This window comes from Eulemur rufifrons, chromosome 29, assembly GCF_041146395.1.
Source record: "Eulemur rufifrons isolate Redbay chromosome 29, OSU_ERuf_1, whole genome shotgun sequence".
NCBI lineage: Eukaryota > Metazoa > Chordata > Mammalia > Primates > Lemuridae > Eulemur > Eulemur rufifrons.
Window position 1 is genome coordinate 7,988,930 of NC_091011.1, and position 24,291 is coordinate 8,013,220.

Consider the following 24,291-nt stretch of genomic DNA (forward strand, 5'->3'; position numbering starts at 1 on the left):
CGCTCAGTAAGGAACTCTCTGGCAGGAATTCTCAGCCCACTCACAAGGAAGTTATGCTTTCCAACAATTCCCCGAATTCCACAATTCCACCCTTACTGTGTCCATTCCTCTGTAAGCTCTGGGGATACTGAGTTTATGACATTTGTTCCTGAATACAAATTAATAGTCCAGTGAATGTAAAAGGCATTTAGAGAGGGGGAAAAAAAACAGCAAGAGATACAAAGTTACAAATGACGTTATCTATATGCTTTAATTCCTACCACGCAACTTTCTCACACTGATACATTTTAATATATAATATAAATAAGGCAAACCTATTTTAGTATGTTTCCTTTCAGTAAAATCACGTTGAAAAGTATTTTTCAGGTTAGGTTTATCTATCACTATGGTTGTTTCTCATAGGTGAGAGCTGCCTTGGTGGTCACCAAGCATTCCTCAGTGGGCCCCTTTTTCTGGAAAACCCCAGGGACGGTTACCTCAGGGATGTGCTGCTTTGGAATCCCACGTAGGCTGCAGTAATAATGAAGATGTTCCCAACCGGTCAGAAGCTCGTCCAGAGCATCCTGCTGTGGACAGTAGCCAATGAGCACGCCCGCCGCGCCGGCAGAAGACAGGTCCACGTCACCTCTGCGCAGAGAAGCAGCGAGGTTGAGAACAGCAGCTTCCAAAACAAGCATCGACCATTTTTTGCACTGACTCATCACTATGAAGTCCACTGCAGTTTGTCTAATGCAATTAATTCATTTCCCATGAATAGTTTCAATTAATGAAAACTGAAGGATTTCAGAATATATCACCCCAAAATATGCCTCTTTGGCAAACTGATTATTTTGAGCAATGAGCAGCTGACAACCATCAGACAAAGGAAAAGCTCTTGGCTTCCCCCTAAATGCCTAAAAAATTGAATATAAATTTCTCCTTTTGAAAAGGAAACTCATATTCATAAGGGAAATTTTTATTTGTAAAGATGTCTCTATACTTAGGACAGAGCTACTTCTCCGACCACTCTGGTCACCTAGACACTCATCTGTGTAATAACACAACCCTAATTCACAGCTTACCTCCTCCTCTCATCTTCCCATAAATTGCCTCCCCTGTCCAGAAGCCCCAAACCCACTTCGTTTTTTTCTTGTTGCTTTTATTTGGCCCAAAATGGTGGATAAGCCTCAATCTTCAGGACTGTTCTTTGAGTTTTATTTTTTTGTGAAATTCTTGGGCATATACATATTTAAACTGTTTTGTTTTTCTTATTAATAAGTACTTCATCAGTTTCATATCCAGGGCCCTACCTGGAGAACCTAAGAAAGTACAGGGAAAAATTGTCTTCCCCCTCAGTAGGAACCCATGTGTCTGGCAGAACAATCTTGGCTGCAGAATCAGAGGCCCAGGTGTAAACTGGGGTAAATCCACAACAGCTTTGAGTGTTAAAGAAAAACATGTATTTCACAAATGACATGTGCTCAATAAATGGCTATCATATTTATTATTTCCCAACCCAAACAATTCATGTGAACAACAAATAAATCAATGACTTGTGAACTAAAATAGAATCTCAACCCCTTAGCCAACTGAATGGACCCACTCTCGGCCAATCTATGTATAGGCCTGGAGAGGAAGGGAGGTCAGACACACCTTGCCATGCCCCCTCTCTCTTAGAGTTACTCTTTGTAATGATAAGACACAGAATCAGTAACAAGCCTAAAGCTATCATGTAAGACCTAAGGTTAAAGGACACCTGCAGGTCATCAGTTTACTTAACAGATCACTTCAGTCTGGTTATATGTCCTGTGGCTTGTCTCTGTTAACAGACTTCCTTATCTTAACTTAAAACATTCCAAGCCTTTAGAAAGAGCTTCATTTCTTTAACCAATTACAAATCAAAGAATCGTTAAACCCACCTATAACCCGTAAGCGTGCCCCCCCAACCCCCGCCTCCAAGACATCCTGCTTTTTCAGGCCAAAGCAACATACGCTTTCCACGTATGATCTTACCTGTAATTCCATCTCTGCGAATGCATAAAACCAAACTGTCACCCTACAACTCCAGGCACATTTTCTCAGGACGGCTTGAGGCCAAGTGCTCTGAGCCAGTCACACACATGCAGCTCAGAATGACCTTCTTTAAATTATTTTACAGAATTTGGGTTTTTTCCCGTTAACAGACTTAACTGTCATTCAGTTACTGATTTTTAAAAAAATTAAATTTTATTATAACAATGATATATATAATCTCTCATTGAACGTATAGAAAAATAGAAAAAAAGGAAAATTCATGGTCCCAACTCTCAGTGATTTCTGCTATTAGTAGTTTGGTGTTAATCCTTCAAGTATAGCTATGTTACATGATGATAGGGTACAGTTATACAAAACTCTATCTACTTAAATAAAAGAACTCTTGTTTTATTTTTAACATTAATGAATATTCATCATGGAAAATGTAAAACTACTCAAATATAATTAACATTTTCACCATTTTATTACTGAATTATTTGTATGCATTTTTACATGGATAAATTGTATTGATAACAAACATTTCTGAGAACACTCTAGGAAGAAAAATTCCTATTTCCTAAATGGGGAATAATGTAAAAAAAGATGTGCTGGGAAATTATGACCAGTACAAGGGGTGATTATTAGCCTTTCTCAAAACAAACAAACAAAAAAAAAGCAAATAGTAAAACAGTGAAAAAAGGATTATTACTATTTTGAATTCCTCTGAAAACAATATATGCACATGGAAACAAGTAAACAGTAAATGAGAACTGGGTTTTGTATAAAATTTTATGTTCTCAACTTTATTTTGTTTTTCCCTTCAAAATCTTGTAAAAATTACTTCCTCAAACTTTTTCCCCCTAAATTTTGTGTAGCCAAAAGTTTATTTCAGTCTGATTTTTGCTATACTATGAGAAACTATTTTTTTTCTGTCTGTTCATCCTTAGAAATATTCTTTATCAGTCTAATCTGAGAGTTCTTTATAAGATACACACACACACACACACACACACACACACAGATCTATATATACATGTAGATATAGAGATATCTTTTCTCAATGACTTTACCTAAAACATTAAAATATTGTGAATTATTTCAATATATAATACCAGGCCTTGTTTTTAATCACTGCTTCTGAAAATTTTTACTTAATAACTTTTAAGGTTTTTTTAAATTCTCTTTTTATTGTAATAAGACGTATAATATAAAATTTACCATTTTAACCATATTATAGTGTACAATTCAGTGGCATTAGAATAATCACAGTGCTGCACAAACATTATTAACTGTCTAGTTCCAGAATATTTTCATCATTCCAAAATGAAACTTTGTACCCACTAAACAGGTTGCTCCACATTCACCTTTGTCCTTGGCATGACACTGTTAGTCTTCATTCTGTCTCTGTGGATTTCCCTATTTTAGATATTCCATATGAAAGGAACCATATGATTCATTTTTATATTCCATGAGTAATGTAGAATCATGTGGCTTTTTGTGTCTTGCTTCTTTCACTTGGCATAGTATTTTCAAGGTTAATCCATGCTGTAGCATGTGTCAGTATTTTACTATATCCTCTTTTAATAAGGAAATGTACACAGCAGTTATTTAAAAAAAATAATACCTTCATTTTGCAGATGATAAAACTAAGGTCCACAAGACGCAGCTGGCCCTGAGTTAACTGGAACCAGCTCTAACACTTTAACCTTGCACTTGCAAGTCCACCATTTCTCATTCCGTGACACTTGCGTAGAAAGTTAAAGGAACCACATATAAAAGAGAGAAGATAATTTAAAAAAAATGAATAGACTTTAGTTTTAGGGCAGTTTTAACTTTACAAAAAAACTGAACAGAAAGTACAGAGTTTACATACTCCTCCTCTCTCCACCCAGTTTTCTCTATTATTAACATCTTGAATTGGTGTGGTAAATTGGTTACAATTGATGAACATTAATACATTATTATTAAAGTTCATAATTTACATTAGCATTCACTCTTTGTACTGGACAGTTTTATTGGTTTTGACAAATGCATAATTTCATGTATCCATCATTACAGTATCATACAGAATAGTTTCACTGCCCTCCAAATCCTGTGAACTCATCCTATTCATCCCTCCCCACTTCCCCACAAACCCTGGCAACCACTTATCTTTTTTCTGTCTTGGCAGTTCTTTTCAGAATGTCATAAAGTTGGAATAATACAATATGTGGCATTTTCATACTGGTTTCTTTCACTTAGCAATATGCACTTAAGGTTCCTCCATGTCTTTTCATGGCTTAATAGTTCTTTCCTTTTTATAGCTGAATAATATTCCATTGTAATCATGAACCACAGTTTATTTATCCACCCACCTATTGAAAGGCATCCTGATTGCCTTCGAGTTTTGGCAATTATGAATAACATTGCTGTAAACATCCATGTGCAAATTTTTTTTGTGTGTAGGAACATAAGTTTTCAACTCATTTGAGTAATACTTAGGAGCACAATTGCTGAACTATGTGGAAAGACTGTGCTTAGCTTTATAAGAATCTGCCAAACTGTCTTCCAAAGCAGTTGTACCATTTTGCATTCCAGTCTGCAGCAAATGAGAGTTCCTATTACACCACATTCTTGCCAGCATTTGGTGTTGTCAGTGTTTTGTATTTTATTTATCCCATTGTTTAAATTTGCAATTTCGCCTATGAAATAAGCTGTTGAGTATCTTTCCCTATAATTGCCATCATTCTGCTTTCTTTGATGAGGCTCAGATATTTTTCCCACATTTTAACTGAGTTGTTTGTTTCTCATTGTTGAGTTTTAAGAGTTCTTTGTGTATTGTGGATACAAGTCTTTTATCAGAAATGGTTCTGCAACATTTTTTTTCCTAGTCTGTGAATTGACTTTTCAATATCTTAACAGTGTCTTTTACAGAGAAGAAGTTTGCTTTAACGAATTCAAACTTATCAACATTTTCTTTCATGGATCATGCCTTTGAGGTATCTAAAAAGGCGTTGCCAAATCCAAGGTCACCTAGATTTACTCTTATGTTATCTTCTAGAACTTTTACATTTTTATATTTAGGTCATTGATCCACATTGAGTTAATTTCTGTGACAGGTTTAAGTGCCCAGAGTCATTGTTTTGCTTTTGCATGTCCATTTGTTCCTACACCATTTTGGTGAAAATGTGATCCTTTCTCCACTGGATTCCCTTTGCTCCTTTGTCATAGATCAGTTACCAGCATCTGTGTGGGGTCTATTTCTGGGATTGCTAATCACTGTAACTTTATGCTAAACCTTGAAGCTGGGTAAGGTCAGTACTCAGATTTTGTTCTTCTTCCATACTGCATTGCCTAACACAGGTTTTTTGCTTTTCCGTGTAAACCTGAAAATCAGTTTGTCAATGTCCACAAAGTAACGTGCTGAGATTTTGATTGGGATTGCGCTGAATCTAAAAACCAAAGTTGGGAAGAACTAACATCTGGACAATATTGAGTCTTTCTATCAAAAAATGGATTATTTATTTAGAGCTTTTTGGAGTTCTTCTTTTAGGATTTTGTAGTTTTCCTCATGTAGATCATATAAATATAAAAATAAATATATATATTTATAATTTGTTAGATTTATACCTAAGTATTTCATTTTGTGGGCTGTTAATGTAAATAGTGTTGTGTTTTTAATTTCAAATTCCAACTATTCATTGCAGGTATATAGGGAAACACTTGACTTTTCTATATTAACCTTGTATCTTAAAACCTTGATATAATCACCTATTGGTTCCAAGAGTTTTTTGGACAGTTCTTCAGCAGTTTACACACACACACACAAAATCATGTCATCAGCAAATAATGAGTTTTATTTATTCCTTCCCAATCTGTATGCTTTTTATTTCCTTTTCTTGTCTTATTGCATTATGTAGGACTTCCAGTAGAGTGCTGAAGAAGGGTGAGAGAGGACATCTTGGTCATATTAAATCATCACCAAGTATATTAGCTGTAGGCTTATTGTAGCTGTAGGTTTATTACAGATGTTCTTTATTAAGTTGAGGAAGTTCTTTTCTATTCCCACTTTCTGAGAGATAGTATTAAGAATGGGTGTTGGATTCTGTCAATTTTTTAAGTCTTATACATGTTAATATGATCATTTTTTCCTCTTTATCCTATTGATGTGAATGGATCTTTAAATGGATTTTCAAATATTGAACCAGGCTTACATATCTGGAATAAACTCCCCTTGGTCATGGTGTGTAATTCTTTTTATACATTGTTGAAGTTAGCATTATAATATTCTGTTGAGGATATTTGCATGTATATTAATGAGAGATACTTGTCTGTATAAATAATTTTCCCTTCTTGTAATGTCTTTGTCTGGTTTCAGTATTATGGTAATGTTGACCTCATAGAATTAGTTAGGAAATGCTCCCTCTGTATCTATTTTCTAGAAGATATGGTAGCGAATTGATATTTCTTTCTTAAATCATAGAATTCACCAGTGAAACCACCAAGGTCTATTGCTTTGCTTTTAAGGTTATTAGTTATTGATTCAATTTCTTTCATTGATATAAACCTATTTCTCTATGTGCATTATGGTAAATTGTGTCTTTATGGAATTGATCAATTTCAAAGAAGTTATTAAATAAGTGAGCATAGATTTGTTCATAATATTTTCTTATTATTGTATTAATGTTCATGAGATCAGTAATGATGGCCCTCTTTAATTTTTTATATTAGTAATTGGGGTCTTCTCTCTTTTTTTTATGCATGGCCTGACTAGGAGTTTATCAATTTTATTGATTTGATCTTTTAGATTCATTGATTTCAGCTTTTAGGTTCATTTATTTTTCTCTGTTTTCCTGCTTAAAATTATATTGCTTTCTGCTCTTATTTTTATTATCTCTTTTCTTCTGCTTACTTTGAATTTAATTTGCTCCCTTCCTCTAATTTCCTAAGGTGTGAGCTTAGATTATCTATTTTAGGTCTTCTGTATTTTCTAATATATGTATTCTAATACATGTATTCCATTGTGGTCTGACAGTATAGTTTTAATGATGTCTATTCTTTTAAATTTGTTGAGGTGTGTTTTATGGCACAGATGTGGTCTACCCTGGTGAATGTTTCCAATGAGCTTAAGAAGAATGAAATTTTTGTTGTCATTGGATGAAATATTCTTTAAATGTTAACTACATCCAGTTGCCTCAGTCAGTTTGAGCTGCTATAATCAAATCCCAAACACTGAGTGTCTTAGTCAGCACACATTCATTTCTCCTAGTTCTGGAAGCTGGGAGGTCCAAGGTCAAAGTGACATAGATCTGATGTCTACTAAAGCCTTCTTTCTGCTTTGCAGATAGCTACCTTCTTGCTGTATCCCTGGATGGCAAAGACAGAGAGGGCACTGGTCTCTGTTTCCGTTCTCAGAAGGACACTAATCCCATCATGGAAGCCCCTCTTGATTTCATCCAATCCTCATCACCTCCCACAGCCCACACCTCCAAATAGCATCACAATGGGGATTAGGGTTTCAACATTTGGATTTTGGAGGAGGGGTGCCAGCATCAGTCCATAGCAGCACTTGATTGATAGTGGTGTTCAGCTATGACCTTGCTGAAATTTTGCCTGCTAGTTCTGCCCATTTCAGATAGAGGGGAATTGAAGTCCCTTGCTGTAATAGTGGGTTCATCGATTTCTCCTTTAAGTTCTATAAGCTTTTGCCTCATGTATTTTGATGTTCTGTCATTAAAGATATACATGTTAAGGATTGTCATGTCATTTTGGAGAATTGATGCTTGTATCATTATGTAGTGTCCCACTTTATCACTGATAATTTTCCTTGCTCTAAAGTTTATTCTATCTGAAATTAATCTAGCTACTCCAGCTTTCTTTTGATTAGTATTAGCATGATATACTAATTTCTTCTTCTCTTTACTTTTGCTCTATGTCTTTATGTATAAAGTGGGTTCCTTTTAGACAATAAATATTTGGGTTTTGATATTTTATGCACTTAGTGTAAGTCTTTTAATTGATGTATTTAGCCAATTCACATTTAAAGTGATCATTGATATAGTTGGATTGATATCTGCCATATTTGCACATATTTTCTATTTGTAACTTTGTTCTTTGTTTCTATTTTTTAAATCTTCCACTCTTTTTAAGCTTTTTTATGTTTTTTGGGGGGCATTTTATATGATTCCATTTTTCTCCTCCCTTAATTAATAGTGAGCTTTTTCTCCTCTCTTTAATTAATTAAAATTAATACAATTTTAGTTATTTTTTAGTGGTTACAGAGTTTGCAATATATACATTTACAACCAATCCAAATCCACTTTCAATTGACACTATTCTGCTTAAGAAATATGTAAATAACTAGCAATGGAGTATTCACAGTTCCTTTCTCCCATTACTTATGACATTGGTGACATTTGTTTTATTTAGTTATAAGCTACAATCATGGAATATACTCTTGCTATTATTATTTTAAACAAACTATTAACTATCAAATTAACCATAAAAATATAAACAATTTTATTTTACTTTCATGTATTCCTGCTCTAACATTCTTCCTTTCTTTATACAGATTTGATTTTCTGACCTATATAATTTTCCTCCTTTCTGAAGAATTTCTTTTAATATTTCTTACAAAGAAGATTTACTGGCAACAAATTTCCTCAATTTTTGTGTATTGGAGAAAGTATCCTTCACATTTGAAGAATAATTTCACTAGATATAGGTTGGTGTTTCTTTTCTTTCAACTCTTTAAATATTTCATTCTTTTCTTGCCTGCATAGTTTTAAGGAGAAATTTGATGTAATTCTTACCTCTTTGTTCTTCTGTAGGTAATGTGGTTTTTACCCTCTGGCTTCTTAAAGATTTTCTCTGTCTTTGATTTTCTGTGGTTTGAATATGATATGCCTGGATGTAGATTTTTTGACATTTATGCTGCTCGGTGTTCTCTGAACTTCCTGGCTCTGTACTTTGGTGTCTGTTATAAATTTTGGAAAATTCTTAGCCGTTATGATTTCAAATATTTCTTCTGCCTCCTTCTCTCTTTCTCTCCTTCTTATCTTAGAATTACTCATATGTTAAACATTTTGTCATTGTCCCACAGTTCTTTGATATTCTGTTTCATCTTTTTTAGTACTTTTCTCTTCCTTCTTCAGTTTTAGAAGTTTTTATTGACATATCTTCAAGCTCACTAATTTTTTTCTTAGCTGTGTGCAGTCTACTGACAAACCTACCAAGGGAATTTTCCATTTCTGTTACAGTATTTTGGTTTTCTAGCATTTCCTTTGGACTCTTAGCATTTCCTTCCCTCTGCTTATATTATATTTCTTGCATGTTATCAAGTTTTTCCATTAGAGCCTTTAGTATATTAATCATAGTTATTTTAAATTCCCAGTATGATACTTACAACATTTCTGCCATATGAGTCTGATTCTGAAGTTTGCTTTGTCTCTGTAGCCTGTTTTCTGTCACTTAGCATGCCTTGTAATTTTTGTTGAAAGCCAAACAAGGTGTATTAAGTAAAAGAACCACACAGGTAAATAGGCCTTTAGTGTGAGGTTTTATGTTTACCTGGCTAGGAGTTAGGCTGTGTTTATAGCTGCTGTAGCTGTGACATCAGATTCAACAATTTTTTTCTAGGGTTCTTGTTTTCATCTCCACCGTTATCTTTGGGTTTGCCCAGACTCCATCTTAAATAGAGTGTGAGGCTTGTAGCTCTTATATAATAGTCATAGTCCTTTGTTATTATATAGGAGCTCCACTAATGTAGTGGTGAGGAATTGGTGGAGGGGAAGAGTCCTATGATCAGGTCTCCATCTTCTAGAACCCGAGCTGTACATTTTGCTTCCCCAGGTTCGTTAGGCTTCGGGAAAACCCCAGTCAGACAGGCTCCAGTCAACACAGTTTCTCCGTGGGCTGGCCTTCCAAGGAGAACAGAGAGCTCTGGGCATATTTCCATATGATATGCTCTGCTGGAAACAGGATGGGTTTTTTTCCTCCAGACTTCACAGTGAGAACCTGATAGGGTTCCTGAAGCTAATACTTAACAATGAGGAGCCCCATAAGACCGAGTCCCCTTGGTGTTTCTGACTCTCAAGTAAGTCCACACTGAACCTACATCATGTTTTCAACTACAGTTGAAGTGTTCCTACTGATTTGGGGTCCATGAGGGGATTCTGCACCTAAGCCTCCTCATTCACTGTCCTAGGCGCCTCCTCATTCACTGTCCTAGGCGCCTCCTCATTCACTGTCCTAGGCTCCTTCTCGTGCAGCCATCCCTCAGTATCCATGGGGTACTGGTTCCAGAATACCCCTCTTCCCTTCCTACAGATACCAAAATCTACAGATGCTCAAGTCCCATATATAAAATGGTGTAGCATTTGCTTATAGAACTTACACAGCCTCCTGTGTACTTTAAATTATCTCTAGATTACTTATAATATCTATGCAATATAAATGCTATTTAAATAGCTGTTATACAGTATTTTTTAAGGAATAATGACAAGAAATAAAGTCTGTACATGTTCAGTACAAATGCAATCCTACACTTTTTTTCTGAATATCTTTGAGCTGCCATTGGTTGAATCCACAATGCAGAACCCACAAACATGGCGGCCCACTATATTCCCGACTCTGTTTCCAGTGCTGGGGCATCAGTTTGCTCTGTGACCTCAGTGCTCTGAATCTTCTAATAAGAGTTGGTAATTTTCAGTTTTTCAGGAATTTTTTGTTTATTTGTTTTGAGAATGAAAATGACAACTTTCAAATTCTTTAAATGTTGTACCAGAAACCAGAACTCAGTAACATTTTCACTAGACTTTTTGTTTCATTTTTTCATGTTCCATATCCCTTCCCCTCAGAAAAAGCTATAAATTTTACATGTGTCTCTCCAGCCTATATATTATCTACCATTTTTTAATCATCAATTCCATGGCTTCTAATCTATACCCTGGGACAATGTCTTAAGTTGATTCCTGCTATTATTAATTCAATATTCTGCACTTTTAATTGTGCTCTTGTATGTGACAAATATTCCACAAAACTGGATTTAAGATCTACTGTGTGCTGAGTCTCCTTTATATTATTAGTTCCCATCACAACCATATTCTCTTGTCTTTCAAATTCAGCTAGCACATTTGTCAAGAAGTTTTCCACATCTGAAAATTTACTTTTTTAGATCAAGATGATACCACATTTTCTAAAAGTATTTCCCTATATTTAAATAAGTCAAACTGCGCATGTATAACTTTAACAGTTATAGTCTTTCTCTAGTGCTATAATCAGTTTTTGTACAATAATTTTATATATGCTTTATTGTTTACTCATTCTTGTATGGGGAGCAAGATTGTCAGATAAAATATCAGATATATACTTTATTTTGTATTTTAGATAGACAATGAATAAATGTTAAGTATGAGTATACACCATGGAATATTTGTGTGTATTATGAAAAAAAAAAACTTGTCGGAAATTCAAGTTTCAAATATTTCCCATATGGGAGAATATTTCTGAAAGATAATGTATATATTATCAATGGCTCCAAACATACCATCCTTGTGCTATTTTAAATTCATTATCAAAATTGGAGCTCAACTGGGAGAGTAGTTTTGAATAGACCACAAAACAATGGAACAGCTGTATGAAATGCAAGAAAATCTATTTAAAGGCTAGGCATTAATGATTCACATCCCAAAGGGAAGAAAAACTCACTGAGATGAGACATATTCTGATTTTTCTTTTGAAGTATTGGCCACTCATATAGGATAAGGGAGAAGAGGTGATGATGCTGTGTAGAAGTGCTTTGCAGAGGGGCTAAGCAAAGCTGGTGTCGTTCTTCTGAAGAGACAGAAAATGAGGTTTAGAGTAACCAAGGAAGATAAGACTTGAGGAGCCCATATCTCAGAGGGAAGGAAGAGAGGAAAAATCTGTAACTCTAAGGTGCCTTCACCCTTGGCACACTCACTAATTCATGAGCAATGCAGGCCTATAATTGAAGAAGGAAAGCATGACACAAGTCTGATAAGCTAAAAATTAAGCAAAACTTTCTGGTTTATAATAAATGTATGATAATAAAAACTGGAGTTAAGCAGAGAGTTAGGAGTTGGGACTCTGATAAATAACTATGGCTTTGAATCAGGATTACTAAAAGGTGAAATCCTGGAAAACATAAAAATTAAACAAGTCCTTAAAAATTTATTTAATAAGATATCCTTATTTTCTGAATGTATTAAAATTATTTTTCCTATTCTAATTACACATCAAAGCCAAAGAGAATTCACTATGGAGGAAAACAGAATCATCCAGCAGTCCTAATGTTTTCATTCAATCAAACTTTATCAAGTGTTAAGAGTTGACTTGTGTCCCACCAAAAACAAACAAACAAACAAACAAACAATGTTGGAGTCCTAACTCCCAGCACCTCAGAATATGTCCTTATTTGGAAATAGAGTGTTATAGAGAAAATCAAATTCAAATGAGGATATTCTGGTAGGCCCTAATCCAATATGACTGGTGTCCTTACAAAAGGTGGGAATTTGAACACAGAAACATACATAGATGGAAGACTATACAAACATCCAGGGAAAAGATGGCCATTTACAAGCCAAGGAGAGAGGCCTGGAACAAATCCTCCCCTCACAGCCCTCAGAAGGAACCAAGCCTGACGATACTTCTAGCCTCTAGAACTGTGAGAGAATAAATTTTTGCTGGTTAAGCCACCCAGTTTGTAGTACATTTTTACAGCAATCCTGGCAAACTAATACACCAAAAATACCATTCAATGGAACCAAGATGAAAAATAAAGAAAATAAAAGTAAATCCACAGGTGATATAGATATTGCATTTAGAGCTATAGATTTTAATATAGTTCAATTAATACATGAACAAAAAAGCCGAAAAAGTGGTGAATTACACTAGAAAACTGGGATCTATAAAAAAGGAATAAAATGAAAATTCTATGAGAATTATATTAATAAACAAAATTAAAAAGGTAATGGAATGCTTTAAACACAGTAATAAATACTAATATTAATATAATTAGACACAAAATACCAACATCACTAAGGTCTTTATAGATATTAAAAGTAAAATGTTAGTACATTATGCATAAAATATCTCCATAGAAATGTGATGATTTAGATGAAATAGAAAAACTCCATAAAATACAGAGTACCAAAACAGAAGAAATAGAAAGCCTAAAAATTTCTATATCTAAAAATAAAGTGAATCATTAATTAAAACTGTTTTGGTAAATTCAGTCCAAAATGGATTCACTAGGACATTTTTTGAAATATTTATGGAAAAATTATATGAATCATATACTCTTTTCAAAAATAAAAGTACTGAAAACAATTCTCAAGTTATTTTATGAGGCCATCATTACCTTAATACTTAAACTTAACAAGTATGCTACAATAAGTAAAATCACAGCACAACTTCTCATAATAATCATTATAAAATATTAATATTTATTACCAAATCAAATAAAGTAATATATAAAATGGATAATAAATGTTCACCAAGTTAGCCCTATCCATAAATCCAAAAATATTTTTAAAACAAAATTTAAAAAATCATTAAAAATAATATGTACACTAACAGAAAAAGAAACACTATATGATTACGTCAAGAGATTAGGAAAAAATTCAGCAAAGTTTTTAAAATATTCTTCATAAAAATCAAAAACTGAACTGATCATGTGCAGTGGCTTGTGCCTGTAATCCTAGCACTTTGAGAAGCCAAGGTGGGAGGATTTCTTGAGTTCAGGAGTTCAAGACCAGCCTGAGAAAGAGCTAAAAATAGAAAAATTAGTCATGGCATGTACCTATAGTCCCAGCTACTTGGAGGCTAAAGCAGGAGGATCACTTGAGCCCAGGAGTTTGAGGATGCAGTGAGCTATGATGATACCACTGCAGTCTACTTGGGGTGACAGAGCAAGACTCTGTCTCAAAAAGAAAGAAAGAAAGAAAGAAAGAATAAAAAGAAAAAAGAAAAAAAAATTTGCAAGCTAGGAATAGAAATATAAGAGAACTTTCTCAATTTGATAAAAGTATCTACACAAACCCACAGAAACTGTGTAATATTTAAGTTAATAATAAAAAATTTGAAGTCTTCTCCTTGATATCAAGAAAAAAATAAAGATGCCCATTGTCATTTATTCTATTCAACATTATATGGACAGTCCTGGCCAGTGCAATAAGGCAAGCAAAAAAAGTTATAAGAAGCAAAAGAAAATAACAATGCTGCATATGTTTATAAGTCAGGTCATTATGTATAAAATATATACAAAATAACCTACACCTAGACAAATCATAACTGAGCTGTCAAAAGCTGAAGATAAAGAGAGGATCATGATAGCAACGAGAGAAATGACTCATAATGTGTAAAGAATTCTCAATAAGGTTAATAGCTGATTTCTCAACAGAAATTATAGAGACCAGAAAGCTATAGGATGACATAAAATTCTGAAAGAAAAAAAAGTCAACCAAGGATTCTATCTGAAACAAAACCATCTTTCAAAATTGAATGAGAAATTAAGACATTCACATATAAAGAAAACTCGAGAGAGTTTGTTGATAGTAGAGCTACCTCAAAAAATACTAAAGGAAGTTCTTCAGGCAGAAATGAAAAGTACTAACAGTAACTTTAATTCACATAATGAGATTAAATGAAGAATACAGGTTCTTTATTTAGATAAAGAAATATAAATGACAGGATACATGGACATGTTGCTTGTAATTTTCTTTTTTCTACGTTATTTAAATGCACCTCCATAATAGAATAATAATAAATCCATGCTGATGATCACACAATCTCTAAAAATGTAACTTGTAATAATGACAGCATAAGCAGGGCTGGAACTATATAGGAACACAGTTTTATAAACTATTGAAATTAAGTGGGTATTCATCTAAATTAGAGGATTTTAACTCAAGATGTTAATTATAATCCCCAGGAAAATTGCTAAGAAAATAACTCAAAAATATATCTCAAAAGTAATAAGGAATTAAAGTGGTGTTATAGAAAATATATATTTAACACAAAAGAAGGCAGTAATGGAAGAACAGAGGAAAAAAAGATAGAAGACACATAAAAAGCAAATAGCAAAATGGTATACATCAATCTGACCATCTTAGTAATTACATTAAATATAAATGAGTTAAATACTCCAAACAAAAGTCAGAGACTGGCTAAATGGATTTTTAAAAAGTGGTTTAATTATATTCTGTCTATAAAATATACAATTTAGAATCAAGTCACAAATATCCAAAAGAGATCTGGGATAGCTCTACTAATATCAAACAAAATAGTAAAGCAAACATTGTTACTATAGACAAAGAAAAACATTTTAAAATGATAAAAGTCTCAATTCCTCAAGAAGACAGACTAGTCATAAAAATATATACACTGAAGAACAGAGCTCCACAGCATACAAAGCAAAAGTTGAGCATCAAGGGAAAAAGAGACAATTCAACAATAATAGAAAGTTCAACATACCACATTCAATATTGCATGGAATAAGTATGCCAAAAGATCAAGAAAAATACAGCAGACTTGAACAATATAATAAGCCAACCAGACCTAAGAGACTATAGAAAGTTATAGAACTCTCCTCCCAACAAGAGCAGAATGCACATTCTTCTCAAATGCACATGGAATATTCTTCAGGATAGAATATGTGTTTGGTCATTAAAAAAAAAGAAAAACTTCAATACATTTAAGAGGACTGAAGGTATGTTCTCTGACCACAATGGACTGAAATTAAAAATCAATATAGAAGTAAACTTTGGGAAATCCCAAATGTGTAGAAATTAAACAACATACTCCTACATAACCAATGGGTCAAAGAAGAAATCAAAAGGAAAATTAGAAAATTCTTTGAGATTAATGAAAACAAGTCCACAACTCACAAAACTTACGGTATTCAGCTAAAAAGAGTTCATAAAGGGAAAGAGATAGCTGTAACATCTGTATTAAAAAAATAAAGATAGATCTCAGAACAATAACCTAGCCATTATCTTAATAAATTAGAAAAAGTAAGGCAAACTAAACCTAAAGCAAACAGAAAGAAGGAAATAATAATGATCCAAGCAGAAATTTATAAGATAGGGAAGAAAAAAATAGAAAAAATCATCAGAATCAAAAGTTGGTTCCATAAGATCAACAAAATCTACAAACCTTAGCTGCACCAACCAAAAAAAAAAAAAAAGACAATATTCAAATAACTAAAATAGGACTGAAACATTTCTACTAACATCAAAGAAATCGAAAAGTATATACAATAACAGTCTAAATATTCATATGCCAACAAATTAGGTAATTTAAATGAAATGGACAAACCCTAGAAAGATACAAACTATTGAAAGTGACTAAATGAAAAAGAGAAATCTAAACAAATCTGTAACAAGAGATTGAATTAGTAATTTAAAAAAATAAAAACAAAAACCTTCTTACAAATAAAAGCGTAGGACCAGATGATTTCACTGGTAAGTTCTACAAAATATTTAAAGTTAAATTACCACCAATCCTTCACAAACTGTTCCACAAAAAGAAGAGGAAAGACTTCCAAACTAATTATAAGAGGCCAGTATTACTCTGATAGCAAAATAAAAGACATGACAAGAAAAAAACTATATAACATTTCCTATAAATATATGTGCAAAAATCTTTAACAACATGCAAGTAAATCAAATCCAGCAGCATCTAAAGAGAATCAGACATCATGATCAAATGGGATTATCCCAAGAATGCAAGGTTGGTTTAATACATAAAAATCAATCATTTGTTATAATATATACTACATTAATAGAATAAAGGACAAAACCCAGACAATATCTCAATAAACAGAAATAAAACATTTGACAAAATCCAATAGCTTTCATGGTAAAACAATTAAATAACTAGCTATAGAACAGATTTTATCATAAATGGTAGGAAACCATTTATATGAAATTTCCAGAATAGTCAAATCCACAGAGATAGAAAGTAGATTAATTGTTGGGAAAGACTGGGGGAGGGAAGGCAACAGGGGATGACTGCTAATTGGCATAGGGTTTCTTTGCAAGGTAATAAAAATATTCTGAAACTAGAGAGTGGAAATCATTGCATGGCTTTATGAATATGTTAAAAACCACTGAATTGTTACACTTAAAATTTTAAGTTCTATGGTGTGGGAATTATATCTTAATTAATCAAAACACTATCAGTCCTTACAGAAGCTGAACATACATATGCTCTGTGGAAGTAGTTTTATTCATATGTGTACCAGTATATATCTGTAAAAATTATCAGTCAATATTAAGGAAAATAAAACTACTGCAACATGAAACAACATGGGTGTATTTCACAAATATATTATAGGAAAAAATCACTCACTAAAGGATATACACTGTATGATCCCACTTACATAAAATTCACAAATAAGTGAAACTCATCTCTGGTGATAAAAGTCAGAAGAGTGTTTATCTTTGTCATGAATGGGCTCATGAAGGGGGTTACTGGGGCAATGATCTATTTCCTAATGATAGTTATATGTATGCTAACATTATAAAAATTCATCAACCCACATACTCATGATTTATAGATATTATATATCTGAATTTTAAAATGTACATTTTAAAAATTCTTGGTCATCTCTACATGTTAATTGAATAAGCTCCTAGAACAATTCTTAATGTTTAAAAAGATTTTACCTAGGTTCTTCTGGAATGAGTCTGAATGATCTACCAAGTCTTCCCCAATCTCAACTAGCTCTTTGACAATTTAAAGATACGAAATATATTTAAACCATTTCAAGATATGGAATATACATTCAAATATCCTTCATGTTGTTCAATGACTCCAGGACACTTCCATGCTTCTGCACTGCACGGGCCCATATTTGTTCTCTCTAGTTGGTATCTCTGAACTTCAGGACAGGTAAATAACGGTAGTTTGCAGATATAGGGATGCAACAACAAAAAAGGTCTTCTTGCCTTCACAGCAACTCATCATCTGGTGCAGTGATGGCTGCCTAATTTCTAACTATATAGGAGTTACATTTTTAAACTAAGAGTACAATTTCACCATGGAATGAAATGAAGAGCCTTTACTTCAATCTCAGAGCAGAGCATCTTTGCGGTGCAATTGAAGTGTTTGCACTTGCTTTGCAGTTAGAGGAAATCACCTCCTCACTCAACTCCTGCACATAGGATATCTATCAGTTCTAGGTTTTAGTGAGAATTTATGTCTATCATTGTAGATAGTTTGCTAGAATATTTTTCTAGATGATCCAGCATGTACTGAACCACAGTCGAGCTAGGTACTCAATAGCGTTAAAGACAACGTTAAGTCAAACCATACCGCAGTTCCCTTTGCTCTGGTTTATTAGCTTAAATACCTGCTGCTCTGTGACCAGCCAGGTCTCTTTATCTAAATTGTGGGGAAAATAAGGATCTAGGAAGATTAACCTGACAACTCAGAGTTTAAGGTTCAAAAACCTATTTTTCAATGGTGTTTTATTATAGTCCAGATTGAGACGCTAAGTGGGCATAGTGTTGTGCAGATTTGCATACAAAAGGAGGGCATATGATAATGAAACTGTGCTGTCAGGCAAGAGTTTAATACCTAAACTGGAGTTCCTTCTAACTGACCTAGAAGATGAGCTCAGCTATATAAATCTTCTCATCTCTCTGTGTGATGTTAGCCAACACCTCCTTAATCAAAATCACTGTCAATCATATTGATATTATTAGAAAATGCCCACATCCATTTTAAAGTTTCCATGCACTTGCCTTTCAGTTAACTCAACCTAAAAGTGAAGGTCATAACATTCTGTGTGCTTTACGCTTCAGCACCACTTGGAAAGGCAAGACATCTTTCAGTCCCGGGTCTGACACAAAAGTGAACTTCAAGTGGCTCTTATCATGATGCATGCTGACTAGCTCCCCCTGCTTTATTTAATGACATAACAGATCAAGGAACACTGGACAGTAAATAAAATATTTAGAGCCCTCTCAGGGGTCTTTGCCAAACCAAGAACTTTCTCCTTTCAGGCATTTAATTTACTTTATACTATCAGCAGTTGGTAAACTGCAAAGTAGGTCCAATGAGAGTTAAGAAAGAACTGTTCGGTGGCCTTAATTTGATTAGCTTTCCAGCTAGTATTTTAAATCCATTTGCTTTCAAACTGCTTGATTTTTTTTTCCTGGCACTGTCCACATTTCATTGCAGGATTAACCCCCAATTTACCACCCATCCCTATTATCAAGTGACTGGATCCTGAATGCCTGGATCTTTTACATGTATTCACATGAACGCCATGGTACCCTGGCAGTTAGTCTCGTTGGCTCTTAGACATGAGCCATGAATCAGGAAAAGTCTCTGAGCCCATGACCAAGACCAAAGAACTGAAATCCAGTAACTGCTTTAGGGAGTGCACCCTCCATGATAGCCTGACATTGTTTTAGAAAGAATATGATGCTGCCACGGTGCTTTGTTTCTTAAATATGGGTCAGGAACATGTTTTCACTTCATTCTTTGAAAGATAGAATAAGTTCATTCCCCAGGTTTAAACCTATACACACACACACACACACACACTCAAACACACAAACGCATACACACCACCAATTTAACCATCCAATAAAGGAGCATTCTTCAAATTGGTATTTAAACATAAGTACGTTTGCAAAATAAGAGAACCTAGTTACTATTTTAGGAAGTATTTAAGCAATGATTTTTATTCATTTTCTTCCTTTGTAACTGACAGAGGGAGAAGCCAAAAAATGTGATTAAATAATTTCTTTTCAAAATAGTAAAACTACACACAATTATATTTTCATGCTCCTCAGGCTTTTCCTTCTTGTCCACCAGGAAAATGTTGTGAGCTTCTGGCAACAAAATGGCTCATTAAATTACATGTATGCATCGTGCATAGCAGTTGCCCATCTTCCCATCTAATAATTTATTCAAGGAAGAGAATAAGTTAATACATCAAGCACTTGTTTTTAGAGAACACATGCTGGATTATGTTTACCACCTATTCCACTGTCACTCAGACTTTTCATATGATGTTTCTTTCATTTGACATGTCTTCCTTTATGGGACACACAGGTCCACGGCTAGAAACTACTCAGAAAGCATTAGCACAGCTCCAGTTCCCCAGAACTACTTTACCTAATACAACTCTTCCTCCAGGTCAGTGTTATAGGTTAAGCAAAGTCATTGGTATATTTTACAGAATCTGGATAGGAAATATGATCATCACTGATTCATATAATTATCTATAACATATCTTGCACATACTTATATTATTGTCCAAGCACATAGAGTCAAATTTTTAAAATGCAACATTAATTTCATAATATTGTCAGGAAGTGCTTTTAAAATTGAATAGTTCAAATTACTCTAATGTTGGATATCTTTAACTTGCTTTAATTATATAGGGAATTTTTATGTGAATAAATACTAAAAACTATGCCATTTACAAGAAGACACATAAATGTGAATACACATACACAATCCAAGCATTACAGATTAAGATTAGTACAGCTATTCTTTACCTACTTGATATTTTGAACATTTAAGCAAGGGCAGGCTAACTCACTAGGGTTCTTATTTTCCTGAAATGAGATTTATAAAAAAAAAAAAAATCTACACGAGAAGCACAGGTAATTTTACTATATTATGTGTCAAAATCTACTAAGAACTACTATAATAAACAAATAAGTTGAAAATAAATCTGTCAGAATTACAGCTTTATATTTATTGTTAACAAACTGTCAAACAGTAGCCATAAGATGATAATGCCTCAGTTTTCTTAGCATTCTTTAAAGTATTCAGTCTTTCAGAGATTCCAATATATATTTCGTAAAAAAAAAAAAAAGCTTGGAGAATTTATTGTTGTTATTATTTTACAAATTTAAAAAAGGCAGAATTCATGTCCATATATAGGTCTGAGAAGTGAGTGTCGCCCAGAACCTCTGGCTATCAGTCCAGTTTTCGCTCCTAGATTTATACCATGCTGCTTTTTCAAAACAAAAAAATAAACAAAACCAATGCTAGTAGTAAAAAGATGAAAGGTAAAGATCTACTTAAAAACAAAGACAGGGACTAGAGATGCCTGCTCACCCCCCATAACAAGGGCCAAGGCAACGAATGGACAGCTGAGGTGTGCCTGGAGACCTGGAGAGCACTGAAGTGCCGTGGAGGAGCGCAGAGGCATCTGTGGTGACTGGAGGTCCAGGAGGGCAGTGTGGAAGCACCCTGCCTCTGCAGCCCCATGTCCCCTCTGGGTGGGATCTCACTGGCATCAGGAGAAACTTTCCAGTGGGGGGTAAAGGCAAGCAAAACCCCAGCAGCCATCATTGCCACAGCAAACACCTATAGTCTTTATCACAGGACAAACGCTCCTTACATGCTCTGAGCCTAGAGTGGAGAGCTCTGGGCATTCACGCATCTGCATAACTGCAGATGAGGATGATAAAGTATGTACTTCCTACCATCCACCCATGCCCTGTGAAACAAGATGCTGTAGCACAGCACCATTTTGAGACCAGAGCCACTCAGGAGTGCACCCTGCTCTGGGGGCCAGTAGCCACTGCACCTCATCAGCATTGGGGTTCCAACTTCATTTCACCAAACCCACACGGTGGCTGAATGCCACAACCCCAACTTTGAAGAGCCTAGGCCCAGTATTGGCTGTGACTCTGGTCCTGCACAGCAGGGAAACCAACCCCCACCACTGCACATCCAACCAGAGGAACAGTCTGACAAGTCCATCCACGGTGAACCTGTCCTGGAGTCAGCCAAACTGCTGCATGCCCAACCAGGAGTGGCAGAGGCTCCTGAGCCTCTGATCAACCAATACACCCTTTGGGCCAATGGAATGGCTGTACGCCTGTGCTCGGGACTGAGATACAGCCCTGCGGAGTCTCTGCCTTCTGCATATATGTCCCCTGGCCTTCCCAGTTATCCTGTACCCACCATCAGAGTCTAAGAAACAGTCTCATAGGCTGCCCCTGGTAGGCTCATCCCCAGGTTCACAAGGAGCTATGTGCCTACATCTCAGGCACAAGACACAGTCCTGTGGGCTGCCTCTGGTTAACACACCCCTAGGCCAGCCAAACAGCCCCGTGCCCACCTCCCAGGCCTATAAAACAGCCCAGTGGTCCACCCCCTGCAAAACGCTCTCAGGCCAACCAAGAAACCATGTCACAAACATGAGAAACAGCCCTGTGAGTCGCCACCAAAAGATGTGTCCCCATACCTGCAGAACAGCTGTGCCTCTGCATACCGGGCATAATAAACAGTCCTGCTGGATGCCCATGGCAAGCATGCCCCCGAGCTGGCTGAGTAGCCTTCCACCCATGTCCCAAACTTGAAAATTGGCCCTATGGGTGACAACCAACAGACATAACCCCAGGCCAGCTGAGAAGTTGTGCACCTGCCTCTAGGCCCTGAGAAATAGCCCAGTTGCTTACATCTGGCTGCGCACCCCCAGGCCAGCAGAGCAAATGTGTGCCTGTGATCCTAGTCAACATAACAGCCTTGTGGCCTCAACTGCAGTGAGCCAGACTCCAAGTTGGCTGGCCCACCACATGTACATGTGTGCTGAGCCCCCACCCTGAGAAACAGCCTGGCAAGCCCAAATCCAGCAAAGCCACAGCACTGCCAGGATAAACCCTCTCAGCCTAGGCCACTGAGATAACTTGCAAATGTCACTAGTATGGATCACTGGTGAAGGAACTGCATGGAGACTACACTACTGCATCCACCTAGAACAAAGGCCAATGCACCCTACCCAAAGTGACACTGCAAGATCCACTCATATGAATAATCCTTTCCCTGTGAAATCTACTCCATAAAATTTGAAGAGGCAACTTTTTGACCAGATGTGTAAAAATCAATGTAGCAATATATCATATGAAAAAGCAAGGAAATGACCCCTCTAAAAGAAAATAATAATTCTCCAGTAACGACACCAATCATAAGAAAATATATGAAGTTCCAGAAAAAGAATTCAAAATAATAATCCCAAGGAAACTCAGTGATATATAAGAGAATACAGATGCACAATTCAATGAAATCAGGAAACAATTCATGACTTGAATGACAAATTCAAAAAAGAGATAGATACCATAAAAAATAACCAACCAGAAATTCTACAGCTGAAGAATTTAATAAATGAAATAAAAATACAAGTGAGAACTTCAAGAGCAGTGTATATCAAGCAGAAAAAATAATTTCTGAACTTGAAGACAGGTCTTTTAAAATAACACAGTCAAGCAAAAAAAGAAAAAAGAATAAAAAAGTATGAAGAAAACCTACAAGATATATGGAACACCATTAGTTGAACAAATATTTGTATTATGGGCATCCCAGAAAGAGAAGAGAAGGAAAAGGTGAGAAAAACATACTTAATGAAATAATACATGAAAAATTCCAAGGTCTTGGGAGAGAGATGGACATCCAGATCTAGGAACTCAAAAAATCCTAAATAGATTTAACACAAACAGGTCCTATCCAAGACACATTATAGTCTAATTGTCAAAAGTCAAAGACTAACAAAGAATTTTAAATTGGCAAGAGAGAGGCATCAAGTTGTGTACAAGGGAATCTCCATTAGACTAAGAAAGGATTTTTCAGCTGAAATCTTACAGGCCAGGAGGAGACTGTAGGATATATCCAAAGTACTGGGGGATAGAGAGAAATTGCTATTCAAGAATACTAAATCCAGCAAAGCTATCCTTCAGAAATGAAGGAGGAAAATAATCTTTCCCAGAGAAGCAAAAGCTGAGGAAATTCATCACCACCAGACCATCCTTACAAGAAAATCTCAAGGGGATCTTACAAATAGAAGTTAAAAGAAGAAAACCACTATCATGCAAATATGCAAAACTAAGAATCTCAATGGTAGAGCCTATACACAAAGGAAAAAGAGAAAGGAATTAAACCCCATCACTACAGAAAACCACCCAATCACAAAAATAAACAATAGGAAAGAAAGGAAAGAATATAGAATATAAAAAACAATCAGAAAACAATCAATAAATTGACAGGAATAATTCCTAAACTAACAATAAAATGTTGGGTGTAAATGTATTAAATTATCTATTTAAAAGATATAGACTGGATGAATGGATTTAACAACAACAACAAAAAACAAGACTCAACAATATGCTGTCTATAAGAAACTCACCCCATCTGTAAAGACATCCATAGAATGAAAGGAATGAAAAGAGATATTCCACACAAATGCAAACCAAAAGTGAACAGGAATAATTATACTTGTATCAAAAAAATAGACTTCAAGTCAAAGTTGTAAAAAGAGACAAAGAAGGA

General features: G+C 35.0%; 1 protein-coding gene across 1 annotated transcript in view; it reads right to left on the reverse strand.

Moving 5' to 3' along the window:
* Positions 1-24,291, reverse strand: part of ABCA13 (ATP binding cassette subfamily A member 13) — a 459,896-nt gene that overhangs the window by 47,485 nt on the left and 388,120 nt on the right. Inside the window, 1 exon segment of the mRNA XM_069462020.1 lies at positions 477-627. Within this exon segment, the coding sequence (XP_069318121.1) occupies positions 477-627 (151 nt within the window).